At 48.1% G+C, this 19,244-nt stretch overlaps 1 protein-coding gene across 7 annotated transcripts in view; it reads left to right on the top strand.

The window, feature by feature from the left end:
• Positions 1-18,980, top strand: part of ARAP3 (ArfGAP with RhoGAP domain, ankyrin repeat and PH domain 3) — a 40,127-nt gene extending 21,147 nt beyond the window's left edge. For all 7 annotated transcript variants that reach the window (XM_088675048.1, XM_035103413.3, XM_088675046.1 and 4 more), the window contains exons 17-34: positions 1,592-1,694; positions 2,222-2,420; positions 2,625-2,688; positions 4,354-4,517; positions 5,750-5,962; positions 7,182-7,287; positions 8,261-8,408; positions 8,512-8,580; positions 8,886-8,960; positions 9,713-9,827; positions 10,146-10,274; positions 10,859-10,992; positions 11,948-12,030; positions 12,302-12,337; positions 13,274-13,337; positions 15,680-15,817; positions 16,434-16,472; positions 17,753-18,980. In XM_088675048.1, the coding sequence (XP_088531174.1) occupies positions 1,592-1,694; positions 2,222-2,420; positions 2,625-2,688; positions 4,354-4,517; positions 5,750-5,962; positions 7,182-7,287; positions 8,261-8,408; positions 8,512-8,580; positions 8,886-8,960; positions 9,713-9,827; positions 10,146-10,274; positions 10,859-10,992; positions 11,948-12,030; positions 12,302-12,337; positions 13,274-13,337; positions 15,680-15,817; positions 16,434-16,472; positions 17,753-18,379 (2,506 nt within the window). In that variant the 3' untranslated portion in view covers positions 18,380-18,980. The remainder of the gene's footprint in view (positions 1-1,591; positions 1,695-2,221; positions 2,421-2,624; positions 2,689-4,353; positions 4,518-5,749; positions 5,963-7,181; positions 7,288-8,260; positions 8,409-8,511; positions 8,581-8,885; positions 8,961-9,712; positions 9,828-10,145; positions 10,275-10,858; positions 10,993-11,947; positions 12,031-12,301; positions 12,338-13,273; positions 13,338-15,679; positions 15,818-16,433; positions 16,473-17,752) is intronic.
• The last annotated feature ends 264 nt before the right edge of the window (positions 18,981-19,244 follow it).

Genomic DNA, 19,244 nt, shown 5'->3' with positions numbered 1-19,244 from the left:
TGCCCTCTTCATAGTGGCTGCTCTTGCAGTAACCACAATGAAGTGAGATGCTCTCATTCATGTCTCAGATGTATATGGCCAAATACGTACCCCATGTGTCAGAGGAAACCATGTACAGTGGTACCTCTACTTACGAATTTAATGCATTCTGAACGCACATTCGTAAGTCGAAAAAATCTGTAAGGCGGATCCCATAGGAATGCATTGGGAGAAAAAATTCGTAAGTCGAAGCAACCCTATCTAAAAATTCGTAAGTAGAAAAAATCCTATCTAAACCGCATCCAAGATGGCGGACGGAGCTCCATTCGTAAGTAGAAACATTCGTAAGTAGAGTTATTCGTAAGTAGAGGTACCACTGTACAACATTTGTACAGCATTGGAACCATTTAAACCTACCCCTCACGCCGTTTCCTGTAGAAGTTAAAAAGCACCTAATGTAACCACCTTATTGAAGAAAATACACAGGAGAGGGTTACCAAAAACCACTCCCTTAAATAGACTTACCATAACTATTCACTGCAGAGAATGCGGAAGGGGGCAATTTAAACATGGCAACAGTTGGTATCTCTTTTCTAAATATGAAAGAAATATTAGTGTCTAGCCCAATGCTTTCAAGTGAGATCATGGGAAAGAAAAGAAGTGTCAAAAAGCAGTATACCTGCCTGATACCTTGTTTTACCAGGGCTAGGAGTTTGCAGGGAAAGCGGCAGCAGAGTGGTTTCTTTAAGAAAAGTTACATCGCATAAAGTCCCATCTGGTAAGGTATCACATAAAGTATCAGAAAGTGAGGACAAGTCAAGGAAAGTCAGATTTAGAGGACTGTAGCTTGGCAGGGCCTTGGCAGGACAGCCCCCCATGAGCTCTGCTGGCCATCCCTGTCACTCACCTCTTCTGGGATGATGTTGCTTCAGCAAATATCTGAAGCCTTACAAAGGTTGGCAGTGCCTCTTCTGCTGTCCACCCCCCACCCCCACCCCCCGGCAGAAAAAGAAAACTGGCTGTGCTCTTTGGAGGGCCTTGGTCCAGTTCTGTCACCACTTGTTTCTGTGAGGTGAATGAGAAGGAGCCACTACAGTACTGGGAACTGGCCCTTGGAGCCTGAGGAAGGCAGAATCACACCAGTTTCCTCCTTGTGTGAGCAGCCTGTGTCTCTTTCTCATGGGAGGCATGTCCAGGGTGTGGCTGAGCACTAACCACCTGCAAGATGGAGGAGGTCCATGACTGCATTTCTCAAAATTTCTGTTTTATTCTTTTAAAAAGTGCCTAAATGGGATTGGAGTTCAAACTTCTTTCTGCACTGTTTTCCCAATCTAAATTGTCCTCAAAACTACTATTTTCCTTGCTGGGGAGAATCATAGAATCATAAAGTTTGAAGGGAACTTGAGGGTCATCTAGTCCAACCCCCTACAATGCAGGAATCTTTTGCCCAACATGGAGCTCGAACCCATGACCCACGATTCTGAGATATTAAAAGCTTCATGCTCTAAGCGAATATGGCCTCATGTCTTGCCTATTCTGGCTCTGAGTAAAAGTGGAAGAATTGCTTCCCCAGACAGCCATTCTCCATGACATTATCATTTGCTTCAAACAGGTTCCACTTCGCACTGGAACTGTATCTGAGCAGTGAGCGAATGCAGCAGCTGGGGACTGATGGGCCAGACAGTTTGCAGTCGTGGGCCAGTGCCCTTGGCAAGGTAATGGTGTGGAGCAGGAGTAGCCCACGAAAAGTGTCAAAACACTGGATTATTCATGCACCTCTGAAGCACAGGCACTACTTTCTCCTAACACAGCCAGACCAGTCAAACTATCCTTCATTAGGGCACTCTAAGCCCAGGTCCAGAATGTGATCTCTCTTTTGTCCCCTTTATTGTTGTTGTTGCTTTTGTTGTCATTCTTTATTTCAATATTAGTCACTTGGCACTTAGGAGTCCTGAAGTGTCTCACACAGTTTTAAGAGCTAAAGCATGGCATTGGAGAAAGGAACAATTGCTATGTGGTAGATTCCTCTGCTCTGGTTTCATGCCAGACTCATCTGCACACTGCCCTGTGCCCCGTCCGTCTTCCAGTGAGGCTGTATCCTTCTGACCTGACCATATACCATTCCTGTCCTCAAACAGGAGGTTGATGGGCCAACCTTTGCATGCTCTGGCCAACCTTTACAGGGCCTCTGCATTATCCTTTTGGCTTGCCTCTCCAGGTCTGCTTTCTCATTCCTTTGCAGTGGTTCACCCCTCTCAGCTGCCACTGCCTGCTGGGCTACGAGTTCCAGAAGGTGGGCAGACTCTGCTACAAGTCAATGTTGAATCCCAACCAGTGGCTGCAAGGTTTCTTCATCCTCCAGAAATCTCATCTCTTCATCTGCCCAGGAGAAGAGGGGGCAGCCGAGGACAGCATCAACCTGCGGCAGCTTCAGGAGCTCAGTGAGTAGTCCCTGCCCTAAGAGAACAGTCCCCAACTTTCAGAGCAGCCGAGATGCCAACACGAGCCTTTGAATGTTATAATAAACCTATGGCTTTTATTATTATTAGTTTTTCTGGCATGGAATGGAAGCCGCATTCAGGCTTAGCTGAAGGCACAGGCCTCTTCTCTGATTTCCCTATCCGCTGCTTTTTTTTCCCTTGTAGGTGTTGTTCCCCTTGCTGATGGTCCAGAGAAGAAAGAGATGCTGATCCTGGTGGAGATGGGGCGGTGAGATGTGTGAGGAGGAAGGGCCCTCAGATAATTCAACAAAGCAAAACCCAGCTTTCCTTGGGAAGATGTGGTTAGCGGCAGCAGGGACTGGCTGACCGAAACAAGAGAAGGGCATGTTAGGAGTTGAGCCTGCCTTGAAAAGCAGAGTCAACCCGCAGCCTTCTCTTCCCCTTCAGCACCTTCCTGGTGGAGAAAGCCAACTGGCCGCATTCTAGATGGAGAGTGTGCCCTTCTCCCTTCAACCCACCCTCAAGGGTTGTTATCCTGTCCGCAGGTAGACCTCCCAGTGTTACAGAGTGATTAGAAGAGCTGACAGCAGCAAGACAATCCAGGGTTGCCAATCTGCCTTGGTTTTGCCCACCTTGCTTGGCTCCTATTTCAGAGCCAACGAGGAGGAAGATAGCTTGCAAAAACCTTCACAGGCAAGGAAGTGCCTAAAAACTACTAATTCGGGAGCAAGTGTCACCAGTAACTGGTGTCGCCAGTAAGTGATGACATGACACTTTTGGGGGAAGAAGCAGTCCCTGAGCTATGACTCCTCACTTTCATCTTCCTCCTGCTCTTCCTACAAATACACCACTCCTACAAAATGGAGATAGCTGCCAGTCACTGCTGATCCAGCAGCAGTTCCAGTCCAGCTCAAGCTACACCTGAGCAGTGAGTGGTCCAAACACCTTCATAAGGTCAGGTAGAAGGCCTGTGGTCCCTTGTATTGCCTGAGAGCTTTCCCACACTTACTTTTCCTCCGCACTGTCCAGGCATGACCTGCACTTTAAAGTTCCATGTCCAAGTGCCTCCCCCTTGCACCAAAGTTTCCGGGTGAAAACCCGCTCTTTAAAGCTGAATTGGAGCAAACAACAATCTGCAGAAAATTCAAATTGGCGTCCACTCCAATTCAGCTTTAAAGAGCGGGTTTTTGCAAGAATGTTCACCCCCCCAAAAAAACACATAAAAACCCATGCTCGGACATGGAGCATTAAACTGCATGACCTGTGCCTGGAAAGAACAGGGTGAAAGGTTAGTGTCCCCCCAGAGCTCCTGACAACTGATACAGAACTCACTGCCTTGGCTGTCACCACCTCAGCATCCATGCCTGGGAATAGCTTTGCCCGTTCCCCTGTTATTCTGCCAGTTCCCCTGCATCCAGCAAGCAGAGAGGAGCAAGATATAGGATATGTCTGGTTTTAAAACAACTATACTCTGCGCCATAAAGAAGAGTTAGTGGCAAGCAGGAGAGTGGAGGAAACAGTGTTAAATTATTGTGTTGTAGAGGACAGTATTAAAGGAGTCTTAGTAATGAGGTGGGTGGGGGTGGGGGTAATATCCAGAAAACAGAGGGTTGTGATGGAGCCAATGAATTGGGCTTGAGTGTGGCAGGGGGGTGGGTATGTGGTTCTGAGAACAGTGGACTTGAAGGAAGAAAATCCCAAGTAAGAAAGAGTGGCGTGTCATGCTGAACATGGACAGAACTATTGCACTCCTGTCCTGCCTGTGGACTTCCTTAGAGGCATCTGGTTGGTTGCTGTGAGAACAGGATGCCGGGCGGAAATGGGCCTTTGGTCCTGGAGGGCTCTTCTTGCGTTCCTAGGTCTGGCCCAAACTCTAGAGACAGGTGCCACCCTCCTCGCCTGCCAGTCGCACTCATTCTGTGTTCTGTTTTAGGACGTTCTGTCTTCAAGGAGCGTCGCGGCTGGACTTCTCCGCATGGTGCGCAGCTATTCAGGCTTCAGCAGGGGGGCAAGGGAATGCTCTGCGTGACCAGCAGCTCAGCAGGAGTGGCATCCCCATCATCGTGAACAGCTGCATTGCCTTCATCACCCAGTATGGTGAGTCCCTCAGGGGCAGGGCCGGCGCTGCCACTTAGGCAAACTAGGCCATTGCCTAGGGTGCCGAAATGGAGGAGGCGCTGTCGAGCCTGCCCGCCACCTGCCACCCACCACCTGCCCGCACTGCCAGCGCCAGCGCCTCCACGCGCATCACCGGAGCCTGGCGGATGGCTGCTCAGCTCCGCCCCTGAAATGGAGGGGGCGCTGGCGAGCACAGCCGCCGGCCGCCCGCACTGCCGCCAGCGCCGCCCTCACAGAGCACTTCCCCGGGCAAAGAGACCGGTGCCGCTGTCTCTGTGAGGGGGCGAAGCGGCGGCGGCGACCAGAGGCTCAGCGCACTTCCCCGGGCAAAGAGACCCGCCACCATGGACGGGTCACAGCGCTGCCGCCACGGGTCTCTTTGCCCGGGGAGGTGTGCTGAGCGTCCGGTCGTCGTCGCCGCCTCGCCCCCTCACACCGCTGCCGCCGTTGTCACAGCCGAGCTCGGGGAGGAGGATGAGGCGGTATTGGCCTTGAGCGGCGGCGGCGGCAGCAGCGGTGGCTGCGAGGGAGCATCCCTCCTTCGCCTCTCCATGGCTTCCTCGCTTGGGCAGCTCGTCCCGCAGCGGCTGCGAGGAAGCAGGCAGGAGGAGGGGGAGGAGGGGGAGGAGAAGGAGAGGATCAATTGTTTTTTATTTTATTTTTGTTTTTTTGTTTTTGTTTTTTCTACTTTTTATTTTTTCCTATTTTTTATTTTTATTTTTTCTATTTTCTATTTTTCTTCTTCTATTTTTTCTATTTTCTATTTGTCTATTTTATTTTTTATTACTTTTGGGGGGGGCGCCAGAAGGTGATCTCGCCTAGGGCACAAAAAACCCTAGCTCAGGGGCCCTTCCCATCGGCCAAAAGTCAATATTCTACTGTGAGCCAACACATCAGTAGCCTCCCACCACCAAAAACAACATGGGGAATTTTACCTGAAAATGGTACAGTCTCCATTATCTTCTCTTTGCTGGTCTTCTACTCAATATTGCAGCATCTGTGGCTGCTTTGTGTAAAAGAAAACTGAGCGTTGTGTGTAATGTGAGTCCCACTCTTGCGCAATGCATATAAATCAGTTGCAACTTTTCTTTCCCATTTACTTGCTGATCTCCTTGCTGATTTTTCATATAACAACTGCAAAGACACAGCCCTTAGGTGCCATTTTTTCCCACTGGGCTACCTTTCTCTCATTTCCCCTTCTCCTCCATCAGGGCTACAACATGAAGGCATTTATCGGAAGAACGGAGCCAAGTCTCGAATCAAGACTTTGATGGAGGAGTTCCGACGGGATGCTCGAAACGTCAAACTGCGCATCAGTGACAATTTCATTGAGGATGTGACAGACGTGCTGAAGAGGTTTTTCCGGGAGCTGGAGGATCCTGTTTTCACCACATACCTGCACCCTCAGTGGAAGGAGGCGGCAGGTACCAGACTTCCTGTGCTGCTGCTCCTTTATATGCCAGCCAGCAGTTGAAGCCTCCTTTCACTCCTTAGATCCCAACTGCAGTGGGGACAACTTTGGGAGTTACATACAACAAGCTTTGCTCACTGCAGGGATACATTTGAGCTACAAAAGAAGTTTTCTTCCAGTGCCATATCCTGTGAATCCAGATTCCTATGGTGTCAAGAAAAACAAAACTGAGAGTCTGCCTACATGTGACCCTAACAAACTTTTAAAAATTAAATGCCAACTTTTTCAGGACATGGGGGTCTCAAGATTGTAACATGCAGGGAGGAGAGAAGGGGAGCTTTAAGTCTTTGCCCCTGGCTGCAGTCTCCATGAAATTCACCTCTTACACACAGAGAGAGAGAGCAAGAAACCTTAGGAAAAAAGCTTCATTTGGTTCTAAAGGGAACTTTTCCCCTAATGCTATTTGCCATGCTGGGCAGGTGTATATGCGGAGATTGTGACTACAGCTGGAAACCTTTCCTCCCTGCATGCTGTGATCTGGATTACAATCCCCACACAACAGAACTGCTAATCCCGTTGTTAATATCACCTGCAGTTGGGCTTGTCACCCAAGAAAGCCAGTGCCAATCAGAAGAGTTGATACTGAACTACTGAACTAGATTGGCCAAACAGACAACCTGATTTGGAAAATAGAGTAAACTTTTTTATTTTTTAAAAAAAATCATAGCCAAGCATTCCTTGTACCAAGTTGCTCAGGAAGACAGGCTCTGTTGCATACTAAAGATCCATAGCTGCCAAGTTTTCCCTTTTCTCGCGAGGAAGCCTATTCAGCATAAGGGAAAATCCCTTAAAAAAAGGGATAACTTGGCAGCTATGTAAAGATCTTCCCAATTGCCAGAAAAGGCTCCCTTCTTTTTTGGTGTTCTTCTTGCTTGTATACAGCCCAGTATGTATTGATATAATTAAAGCAGAAGAATGTCTCAAAAACCATCTGAAACAGCACATGTTGACCTGGGAGGCCAGGGTTCAAATCTCCACTCAGCCATGACGTTTTCTGCTATGCAGCTAAGGGTTGTTTGGAGGATAAAACAGGGAGGGATAGAACCACATATGCTTTTTGGAGGGAAAGTGGGATATCAATGTAATAAATAAATAAAGTAAAAAAATAGAACATAATATAATATTTAGAATGTACGTTTACCAAAGTTTAATTCTGTGCTGCTTCCTTTCAGCAATCTCCCAGAAGCCCCAAAGATTGGAGCGATACAAGGAGCTGATAAACCGCTTGCCCCGTCTCAATGGCAGGACCCTGGCTGCTCTGATTGGCCACCTGTACCGGTCAGTCTACACTCGCTCTCAGTGGCCTCCACAAAAATATCACTCTTTGCTTCCCAGAGCTCCTGTGGAAGGTGTTCTGTTTAGAACAAAAAAACACCTTTCAGACCCTGGATTTAAAATGAGGGAAATGGTGCCAGGAAGGATTAAGTCCCCCTCCTGTAGTTCCACAGTCCCAGTCTAAATTCCATCCCCCTTCAGCACTCTGGTTGCTTTTAAGTCCTGAGAAAAGATGACACACCTGGATGGCACAACGCACAATGGTGATGTGCATGAGGAGATCAGAGGCTGCTAGGATTTCCCTGGTTGGGAGAGTGGTGGACATGGAAACTTTCTAGTTGAGTTCCCTCGTCCAGGCTGAGCAAACCAATCCAGTGTGCAGTTCTTCTGCAGACTTCTCTTCTTTGACAGTCCAGCTTCTGCTAACCAACTTCAGTGAATGCTGTGCTGTGGCATTGGCCTGTTGATATCAGGACATGGAGAACCACTTAAAAGTTGCTTAACGGAATCCATGCAGTTCTTCCCACTCTCCCCTCCAACATACTCATTCAGTCCATAATGGGGTGGGGGGGATGTGCATGGACTGAAAAATAACACACACACACACCCAAAAATGTGTCCTTTTGAGTAACATCCCCTGCCTCCCCCGCCCCTGTTTGACTCACATGTCGGAAGTGGAGAAATTAAGAAAGTTATGCTCCATTTCATACTGTTCTCCAGACTTCAAGGAAGATGTTTGGAGAGATGGGAAAGTGTCAAAGTAAAGAAGATCTTGCATGCAGCCTTCTGATCCACCTGTGGAGGAAGGACACCAGAGATATAGGAGATAGAAGGGAAGCAGAAGAGGGAGCCACGTCTGCACATGGGGGAGACTGGTGGATATATGCAAACATGGCTACTAGAATGCCCCTTGCTTGGAAGAGTGCCGGCCTTGGAAGCACCTCCACTCACGGCATTCTCTCATTCGATATCGCAGGGTTCAGAAATGTGCTGACCTCAACCAGATGACCACCAAAAACCTAGCTCTGCTCTTTGCACCCAGCCTCTTCCAAACGGACGGAACGGGGGAACATGAAGTCAAGGTGATGGAGGAACTGATTGACAACTATGTTCCCATCTTCAATGTGAGTCGCCTGCCTCTTCACCCAACAGCTCTCCCTGTTACTTCACAGTAGGCCTCTGCCTTTTGGCATCCATGCTAACTGCATTGCTTCTCCTGCCCTGTAGATAGAGGAAGACCAGGTGTTGCAGATGGACCTGGAGAACAGTTTGATTACTACCTGGAGGGATGTCCAGGTATTGCAGTTTCGCTTGCCCATCCTTTTGGCATGTTGCCCAGCAGATATGTAGGCAACCACAGCAGCCCAAGAGACATTATGCGAGGGCTTGGATCCATGAGGATTCACGAAGGCTCCTGACTGTGTGTGGTTAGCATCCGCTCCAGACATATCTTCGCTGTAGCCTAGTAAAAATAATAGTTAATGTTTGTGGATGGTCTGAAATGCTGGACATTAAGATCTTGTCACAGAAAAGTCCCTGTTCCACATACCCACACGCAGAAACTTAGACCGTTAATTATCCCCTCACCTTTCTCCCTACAGCTCTCACAGGCTGGCGATATCATCCTTGAGGTTTACCTGGAGCAGAAGAACCCTGACTGCTGTGTCACACTTAAGGTGAGCAACAGTCCTCTCAAGTGCCACTGTCCCCTGGTGATTGGGTAATACAGGACTGAGGTCACTGGCTTTTTTCACAGAGCCATGAAAGGCTGCTTGTGTGAGGAAATCCACTGGAGCGGCCAGAACCATGGAGCTGCCCCTGGGCAGGATGGAGGGGCTCTCAGCTCTAACAGAGACATAGAAATGCCCATGAACTTCATAGCCAATTTCCAACTCTAGGCTGAAATGCATTAACTGATTGCAAGATTTGTGTATACAGTGGAACCTCGGTTATGAACACCTCAGTTTACGAATTTTCGGTTTACGAACGCCGCGGACCCATCTGGAACGCATTAATTCACTTTCCATTACTTTCAATGGGAAAGTTCGCTTCAGTTTATGAACAGACTTCCGGAACCAATTACACCATGCTTTGGGTTAAGTACGCTTCAGGTTGAGTACTCCACGGACCCGTCTGGAACGGATTAATCCACTTTCCATTACTTTCAATGGGAAAGTTCGCTTCAGTTTATGAACACTTCAGTTTAAGTACTCCACGGACCGTCTGGAACAGATTAATCCACTTTCCATTACTTTCAGTGGGAAAGTTTGCTTCAGTTTATGAACAGACTTCCAGAACCAATTGTGTTCATAAACCGAGGTACCACTGTAATGTTCTAATGTCAGACTCTGCACCTTTACTTGACCACATGCCGACATTCCTGCCTCTGGGTTGGCTGACTGAACTCTGCTTGCTCATCACCTCGCAGGTGTCTCCCGTAATGAGAGCAGAAGAGCTGTCCAATCAGGTGCTGGAGATGCGAAATGTGGCCCCCAGCCTGGACATCTGGCTTACCTTTGAAGTCTTAGAGAATGGGGAACTAGGTAAGCAGGTGATACCTTTCTGCTGGGTCTGTGTGCCAGGAGAGCTGAAGAGGTTTTTCAGAATTTCACAGATCTGTCCAAGGCATTCTTTTATTCATTTATTAAAATAATGACATTTTAAAAGCCCACCACTTGCTTAACAATAATTACATTAAAATACAGCTTTAGAATATGTTCCTAGGGTTTTCATGCCACACGCATGAAATTTGCACAAAATTCTTGACCGTCTGGTAACGATCATTTTTGTGAATGTTCTTCCCGCTCCCTGAATCTGGTCTCTGGACATACATTGGACTCTTTCTGGCCCTTGTTTTTCAGAGCGCCCCCTGCATCCCAAGGAGAAGGTCCTGGAGCAGGCCCTGCAGTGGTGTAAGCTGCCCAAACCCAGCTCTGCTTATTTGCTGGTGAAGAAGGTTCCCATCAGGGAAGGCAGCTGCCTCTTCACAGGTGAGTGAGCATCCCCTTCTCGTGCAGCCCAGCTTGTTGGTGCCCTGGTAACAAGCAAGTCAGCCCCTGCTCACTTTTGTGATATAGCAGTAGAGTCTGGGGCTCTTAGCCAGGGTAGCAGGACTGAGAAATTCTGCTTGAAATTCTGCAGAGTTGTGGCCAATCGGAGAAAAAAATGCTGGCCTCAATGGGCCAGAACTCTGAGTCAGGACATCCTATGTTCATAATGTACTGTGCAAAGTTATTTTATGGAGGGGCTGTAGATCGGAAGTAGAGCATATGCTTTCCACCCAGAGTCCCAAGGTGACCTTCTCCAGTTAAAGGATCTCAGGTAGCAAATGATGAGAAGGATCTCTGTGCAAGACCCTGGAGAGTTTCTGCCAGTTAAAGTGGAGCACTGTGCTTGGTGGGCCAGTGGTTTGACTCAATGTAAGGCTGCTTTGTTCAGATTCATCACAGAATCTAAAAGCTGAAAGGAGCCACAACTTGTCTCTTATTTGGCCTCTGAGTGCTGGCTCCATAATTCCACTGCTCTGAAAATTGTTAGGCAGCATCTCTCTGCCAATGTTCGTGTTTCCTTGCAGGTGCTAAACGTGAGAGCCCCAAATGTGGTCTGCTGAAGTGCCGTGAGGAGTTGCCCAAACTCCTGGGGAACAAGTTTCAGGAGCGCTACTTTGTCATCAGGGACCGCAAGTTGCTTTTACTGAAAGAGAAACGGGTATAGCAACCCAACTAATACATTTGTTTATTTTAAAATGTTACATCCTGCCTTAGCTTGTAAAAAGCAGCCCAAGACAACTTCCAAAAAACAACCATTAAAGCAAACCAGCAATAATCGCTCTTAAGGTTTGGTTGTAAGTTGCTTTGTGACCAACAAATTTAATCATAATTGAGGGCTACTGGTTTTTTGGCTGCCATTATCTTGGTATACCAAGTTTCAGAGCTTGGAACCATCTCAATGGGACGCGGGTGGTGCTGTGGGTTAAACCACAGAGTCTAGGGCTTGCCGATCAGAAGGTTGGCGGTTCGAATACCCACGACGGCGTGAGCTCCCATCGCTCGGTCCCTGCTCCTGCCAACCTAGCAGTTTGAAAGCACGTCAAAGTGCAAGTAGATACCTTCCAGCGGGAAGGTAAACGGCATTTCCATACGCTGCTCTGGTTCACCAGAAGCGGCTTAGTCATGCTGGCCACATGAAGGCCAATAAAGCGAGATGAGCGCTGCGACCCCAGAGTCATCCGCAACTGGACCTAATGGTCAGGGGTCCCTTTACCTTTACCTTCATCACCTCAATAGCTAAAGAGCACCATGTATTTCACATGGACTAAATGATCCTCTGTACTAATGCTTCCTTCATCCCAAAGGTAGACTCTTGTTATTACAGATTTCAAGGAGTGGTCCTTCCATCCTTTTGCCAAACCACAAAACTGTAGGATACCCATAGGGCCCTGAAGATCTGTTTTAGTAGAAGAGAGTCCCTTTGTCTCTCCAGCTCCCTTTTTGTCTCTTTCCATCCAACCTCTCTCAAAAAGGCAGCATCTCCCAGTTAATTGCCCAGTTAATTAAGCCCAAATAGTAGATAAGAGTTCTGCCCTTTCTTTATACTTTGGGAAAGCTAATAATGCTTTATGCCTTTGGAATGAGGATTGCACCTTCCGGTTCTCTATCCTCAGAGTGCTAAGCCAGAGCGAGAATGGATGCTAGACGTGGCCAAGGTTTACATGGGGATTCGAAAAAAGCTGAAGCCTCCTTCACAGTAAGTGACTACGGGATCCCATTGAATTTACAGTAGTGGGGTTGTGGGGGAGACCCCTGGGCCTGCAGGCCAGACTTGAACCACCAGACCTCCTTGTCTGGCCTACAAGGCCATTTTGGCCAGCAGTTGCACTTGGTGTCCTATATGACATGGGAGCTTGGGAAGTACTGCCCCCTTTGAACTTTGGCAGGCGTCAGTTGCCTGATGTAATTATGACATCAGATGAATGACAGCAGGTGATTGTCTCGCTCTGTATCCATCTCTGCTACAGGTGGGGTTTCACTCTGGTTCTAGAAAAGCAGCAACTGTGAGTATCCTTTCTATGTTGCTTTGTTCTTTCAGCGTGAGGAGATGAGCTATTCCTCCCGCTTTTCCTTCCTCTGCACCAGGGCTTTTCTCATCTCAAGCACTGCGTGGGACAGGGTGGAAAGAGCCTGTCACGATGGGACTGCCTCTGATGCATGAATGTGAATATAGTGCACAAATGCCATCCCACGTCCATATTAAAATGGCAGGTGGTGTATCACCCACTTTCTTACAGGCTGCTGTTCAGCCTGAGAGTGCAATTGCTCGGGGACGCACCAAAGGGCTGCTTCCATCACTCATGAGGGCAGTTCACTGGCTAAGACCAGCCACGTCTGGCTACTGCTCAGGGCCGTCTTAAGCGCCCCTGGCGCCGTGGTGCACCGGATCCCTCTGGCGCCCTCCCGTCCCGTTTCCCAGCACGGTGGGTGGGTGGGCACAGCGCGGCTGCCACAGGTGCTGCTGGGCGGCGGGCGAGCGGGCAGGCACAGCGCGGTTGCCGTGGGCGCAGCTGCATGGCGGACCAGCCAGCCAGCGGGCGGGCACAGCTCGCGGCGCCCTCCTGGCGGGCCGGCGCCGTGGTGCCCTGCGCCACCCAGCCTGGCCGTAGGACCGGCCCTGCTACTGCTCACAGTTGCCATGCCCATCAGGCAGCGTTAGGGAAGAAGAGAAACATGAATCGAGGAAGGTGACGGTCTCCTGTTCACTTCCTCCTTTTGGTATCTGTTATAGCAGAACTGGGCAAGCTCACAGGTTCCAAGTGGAAATTACAAATCCTCCAGTCCTAATCTCGGTGGCTGTGAGTTCCAATGGTTGAATGAAACTTCCATAGTCAGACACCAGCCGCCTTTAGCTGCTCCAGGGAATGCCTGTTTGCTAGGGAGTAGGGTGGGACAAAAGTCACCAATGTTGGCAGTAACAGGGAGTGTTTGTTCTGCAGGTATTTAGCATGCATGGGGCAATCCGACCTGTGGGACTGGACCACCAGCATCCTGAAAGCCCAGGTGTGTAATAAAGAAAAGCACTCAGCCAGGAACAGTTCCCTTCAGTCCAAGTTATGCATAGGGAATTGCTTTCAAGTAGTTAGCTAATGAAATATCTGTGACTGACCGTAACACTGATGTGATAGTTTTGTTCTGATTTGTGATGTCATCTCCACAAAAGAGGTTTCCTGGATTGTTCATCCTTTTATCTGGCAACGATCTGCCCTTGTGGTGACAACACCCAACAGTCTTACCTGAAAATAAATTCAGATGGGAGATCTGCCATGGGTCACCCTCAGGAAAAAGCTCAACTATTCCTTCTTCAGGTGAAATTCACCTGTTTTCACTCCCAAGAACAAGTCGTTTCAGATTTTCAGTGCATTTGTTGGAGGAAATGGTTAGAATCCAATGTGCAAGCATTTATGCTTGCATGACAGGACTTCCCTCTCTCCTCCTGCCCCCATGCATACCCAGCACCCTCCCCAAATTTGCTCCAGAGTTTTTTGGGGGAAGTCCTGAAACAGATATGAGGGGGCCACAGGGAGAAGAGAGGAGGGAAAGTTCCTTTGGGCAAGTGTGAATCTTCTTTCCACCAACAGAGTGGTAGGAGGAAGAGTCCTTCAATCACAGTAACCCTATAGCGAGTTTAATGTATGAGATGAGAGGGCCAGAAAATGAATCCCTCCCTTCTTAGCTAATGTATATGGCTACTTGTTTTGCAAATGTGAGGGTGGGCAAGAAAAATTGTGGCTCTTTTACCCAGCACAGATGGGATGTTTTCCTTTCCTACAAGGCACAGTGAAATGGGGCAAATTGTGTCTGTGTGTGAGTTACCCACACTCTTGTGCGCATAGCAATAATGTCGTTGAAAAGCCAGAAAATTAAAAGGAGAGGATAATGTTGCCCCTTTTCTATTCTTTTTTTCCAACAATAGCCTTTTTAGTGTTGGGGAGGTACGTTGGCTGTGCTTCCTTTTACTGAACAAAGTTTTTGCAGCCTCCTCCTCCTCCAGATGCAGCTCTTTCATCGCTAATGTGAAGTTCCCTAAAGGGTTAATGATGAAACCCAGATAGAAATAATCAGAAGTGCCATAAATAGCCCATTGCTTTATAACAGGTTTTTGCTGTGCAGCCATTTTCTGCCTGCAACGATAAAAGGGAAAATCTTTGAGCTCTGTTCCAAATAACAAACCATTAACGGAGCTGCAAACTTTGCACACTAAGCTTTCTACCAAACATCATCTTTGCCTCTGACAGCAGGTGCATGTGTGATTGTGGTGGATGCTGGGCTTATTGTGCATTTTAAATATTCCACATATTTGGTGTTTCCAAGTGACGGCCACTATAACAAGGACAGACTGCATTTGTGACCAACTTCAGGTGGAAGACATCACTCATTCTCTGTTAGCCTGCCCCTTATATAGAGACCCAAGAGATCACTTTCTGAAACCTTTGATCACACAAGCAACCAAGTACACCCCAGCGGAAAGGGTTTGGTTTCTTTTAAGTGACAATAGCAGCTTTGTAATGCAGAGAGTGGTCCTCTATGCACTGGCTGCAAAAAAAAAAAAAGAGGAAAAAGGAGATATGGTGATTTTATCTAAATTGTTTTGGTGATTCAGTGGTTTAATATGAAATCAATGTAGATTTAAGCATGTTGGTGTCTCTGGTATCTTCTCTCATCATGGATGCCAGCTTTGGGTGTATGTTCTGTAATATTTTATTCATACTATTGCTGCAAGTTGGTCATGACCTTTGGGCTTGAACAATAAACTTCTGAACTTAATAATAATATTAATAATAATAATAATAATAATAATAATAATAATAATAATAATAATAATAATAAGTTGCCTGCCTCTTGTGAAGGAAGCACATTGGTTCAACAGGAAGTCACTGCAAGCTGCTGGTATCTGTTACTAAGAACCCACTTCTAGAATAACAAAAAAAATATCCATTGCATCTTCTACTCAAAAGGGCGAAATAACCTTGCAGGCCTGAAACAAGAGATATCAAAGGATGGCTCTCTCCCAAAATCAGTCTCCAAATGTAGCAACTGACCAGATGAAATGTGGAAGGGGCAGCCATGTTTTGATGTATTTCTCCACAACTCAGCTCACTTCCAATGTCAGACCTGGGCTGGGAGAAAGCATCTGAAGCAATGGTACAGATTAAAGCAGGGTATCACCTGCCCTTACACATCTTTTGTTGTATGCATTAGAGCTCCTTACCTAGGAGTAGGGGATGTCTGACCCAACGACCAATCGCAGGCCCCCAATGAAGCATCCCATGGGAGGCATGACGTCTGTGAACAGGTTGTGATTTGTAATATAAAGAAATAGTTGTTGACTTCCCTTCCTTTAGCATGACAGCATCCGCCCAGTCATCCTGCGTCGGCGCTCATCTTCTGACCTATCCAAACAGAAGTTTGGCACCATGCCCCTGATCCCTCTACGGGGAGACAGCACCAATCCCACCATGCTCTCTGCTAACCAGACCTTGGTAAGGCTACGTGACCTAGCTCCTGCTGAAGCCCTGCTCTTCCATGAAACAAGAGCAAGCTACAAAGCATGCGCAGCTTTAAAATCCCTGTGCTCAAATGTAAAGCATTTCTCACACACAATTTCCCCCTGCTGGTTATATGTCCAAAGAAAGGGGTACAGTTGGTGCCAGAGCTCAAGAAGAGTAATTGGTGGGTGATCTATTTTTGTGTTTAGCCGCAGTTATGAGAGAGTCACTTCCTCATTACAAGAAGAATTAATTCCCACATGTCTGAATGTGCTTTATTGAGAACGCTGTCTTTGCTCATGAGTAAACCTCCCCAGCCTCCTCCATGAAGCAGATTCTTCTGGTGCCCTGGCTTGTAGGTGGAAATTGCATGCCCAGAAAGAGCAACAGCAGAACCTTCTGAGAAGAGGATGAGGCATAATTTGCCCCTCTTGCTTTTTCTCCAAAGGAAAAAATGGGATGGTACAAAAATAAAACCCAACAACCCCAACCTCTGGATCTCTGCTAAGCTTTGCAAGTCAAAACCAAGACTGATTAATCTGCTCTTCCTTCTTGTCTGCTTGTGGTGTGAATTGCATCATCTGACCACTTTTATTCCTCTTGTTTGCAGCACCGCCTGCACACACGAAGGACGTTGTCCATGTTTTTTGTAAGTACCTATGCATTTACAGTATTACATACTTATCCTGTGTTCCTTACACTGTTGATAGAGGGGGAAAATACAAAGTTTTCTCAGATGTAGATCTTTAACCCTTGTCTCACACAGAACATGGTGAACCCTCGCAGCTCTCACCTGGGAGCTTCCCTTTCTTCTTCTCCCAGCCTCCAACCCTGGGAGATCTTCCCTTCTCTGTCCCTCGCACAGGGTCTTTCATCAGCCAGCCATCACCTTCCTGTGTGTACCCTCATTAACCCAGAGAAGAGGACATCAAACAAAAAACAAAGCAAAAGCGTAGTAGATAAAAGAAAAAAGAGAAAGAGCAAAAACAGGAAGCAAACGATAATGAAAGAGAGGTCCCCTTCATTTCATCATCTGTTGCCTCCCGCTTTACCATTCCACTCTCACGTTCTGGCAGACCTTGATCGGTATTTTCCTTCAAATGTTCTGTGCATTCTTTGGTTTGATCTTCCTCTGATCCATTTTCATTCACCGTTTTATGCATCTCAGCTCCAAGTCAAGGAGGAATCTGGGCCATGGTGGTGCAGAATGTCTGTGGAGTGGGCAAGCGCTCCCTCTTTCAAACCCGGCTGGATCTGGGCCATCCCAGAATGGAGAATAGCCAAGCTGTCTCCCCTGAGCCTTTTCAGAAAACCTGAACGTTGCCCATGCATGCCAAACAAAGTGTGAGCCACTGACAAGCTTAGTTGCCTCTAGTCTCACCCAGGACTGCCGTCTGCTATGGCAAGGAGGTGAAGGAAGGGTGGCAGTCTTGGGCCTTGACTTGTGGTTGAGGCCTATTAGACACTCACACCTGCAGTGTCAGAGCCAAACCAGGGCAGGAGGCCAGACTGCTAGGATTTGTGTGAGTGCACACATAGTCCTGGGTAGCTTACTAGACTAGGCGAGCCTCAGGCAATTAGGTTATCGGTCCAAGCTGCAGAGACCTAAAATCACCAGGCCAGCCTTGAGGCAGACTGAGGCAGCCACCTCAGTGGCAGAATCCCATGGGCCGGTGTCCCACCTGCTCCTGCTGCCACTACCACTGCAGAAGCAACAGTGGCTTCCAGCGAGTTTTTGCTGGAAACCGCTGCACGACCCCAGTAAATGAGACGCAGCGGTGGTGGAGATGGCACCTTCCTGTTTTGCCTCGGGCAGCAAAACAGGACAGGCAACCCCTACTCAGAACAATTGTGGAATGTTTCTTTCTGCCTTGAGGCCAAGCAGTGGCAAATCCATTAATGGCCTTCTTTTGCTTTGACTCCTCACAGCCAATGAAAATGCATCAGGATTCACTAGAGGAGCAGCAGGAGGCGGCTGAATCTGAGCCTGTCTATGAGGAAGTGGGAAACTTTGCCGACATGGGCTTTCTGGAGCTCCAACAGTCCCTGCTACCTCCCGTGGACCGAACCAAGAAGCCAGTTCCATGCTCAGAGCAGGCAGTATCCAGCTCACTGCCCCCCTGCCCAGCCCCCAGGGCATCTGGAATCAATGTGGCAAAAGGATGCTGCTTTGAGAGGACCCTCAGGCTGGAGGAGAAGGACCTCCTCCCAGACAGGCTCCCAGGACACAGTGTGGCTCCAAGTGCCGGTGTAGAGAGAATGACCGAGTTGCATCAAGGGCCGCCTGCCCCAGACTGGGAACAGGGACTATCGAAAGAGGCACCTGCCTCACCTCCAGAACCTCCAATGGGAGAGGAGCCTCAAGCTGATGCCTCCAGGAAGAAAAGCTTCCAGGCAGACTGGTCCATCAATGACAAACTCATGCAAGAGCTGAGTTCTGCCATCCTCCGAAAGAACGAGTCCCAGGCACCTGCCACAGTGGGGAAGCAGAACCCCCGGGATGGGGCCCAGGCACAGCTGGAAGGGTCACGGGATCTGAGGACTGAGATCCCTTAAACTGGAACTAGGCTCAGCGCAGTCCTCAGCACGACATGCGTCGCGGGAGGCTGCTGGTCTGCATCACGTCTCTGCCTGTGATGGGTAGAACCAAATACCCTGCCTGGAAGCGTCGCATTAAGAAATCCTCTCCTCCTCTAGAACTATTTTATCCTTAGAGTTCCCAGTCACTCCTAGAGAGGAAGCGTGGTGGAAAGCAAGGTGGGGTGAGATTTACTAAGGCAAGGGTGGTGCCCCCCTCAGCTCCAGCTCATATCCACATGCAGAATGTGGTACTGCGTGCAGGATTCAGGTTCCTGGGAAACTCAGCTTTCATTTTTAAAAGTTTCTAGCCCTCATGCTAAGATTATACTCTTGCCTGCCTATGTGCAATGCCTGAATGAAATCACAGAAGTCAAATAGGTTGAGTATGCCCTGTGATAATCTGAACACGTCATAGACTTCAACTGTTCATGGTGCAAAATTTGGATGGTGTGGCCATATATTTCTGTTTAGATAGGCCTGCTCATGGAATAAATCTTCTTGAAAAGGTAAGGAAATCCAGAGCAGTTCCAGCAATATTCATACTGCTAGTTGGAATAAATGAATTTTGTACAACACAGAGCAAGAGAGTTTGTTTATGCTGAGTTATCTGGAACAGAGCTGATTAATGTGCAGGGTAGATATGGGAGCCAAAGGTTTGTTCATGCCGTATTGGAGACAAGTAAATTAGCCACAACTGCTTGAAGATTGGGGAAAGGAATGCGGTAAACCACTTCTGAGGTGATGATGATGACGACTGGGTGAAATTCTGAGGAATTGTCTCAAGACTGCACATTCCAGTTGGCCCTCAGGATCCTGAGGCAGTTAAGAACACACTTCACTC

The sequence above is a fragment of the Zootoca vivipara genome, chromosome 8 (genome assembly GCF_965207765.1).
Source record: "Zootoca vivipara chromosome 8, rZooViv2.hap1.1, whole genome shotgun sequence".
NCBI lineage: Eukaryota > Metazoa > Chordata > Lepidosauria > Squamata > Lacertidae > Zootoca > Zootoca vivipara.
Note: the sequence above shows the minus strand (reverse complement) of the source record. Positions and strands in the feature narration are given on the sequence as shown.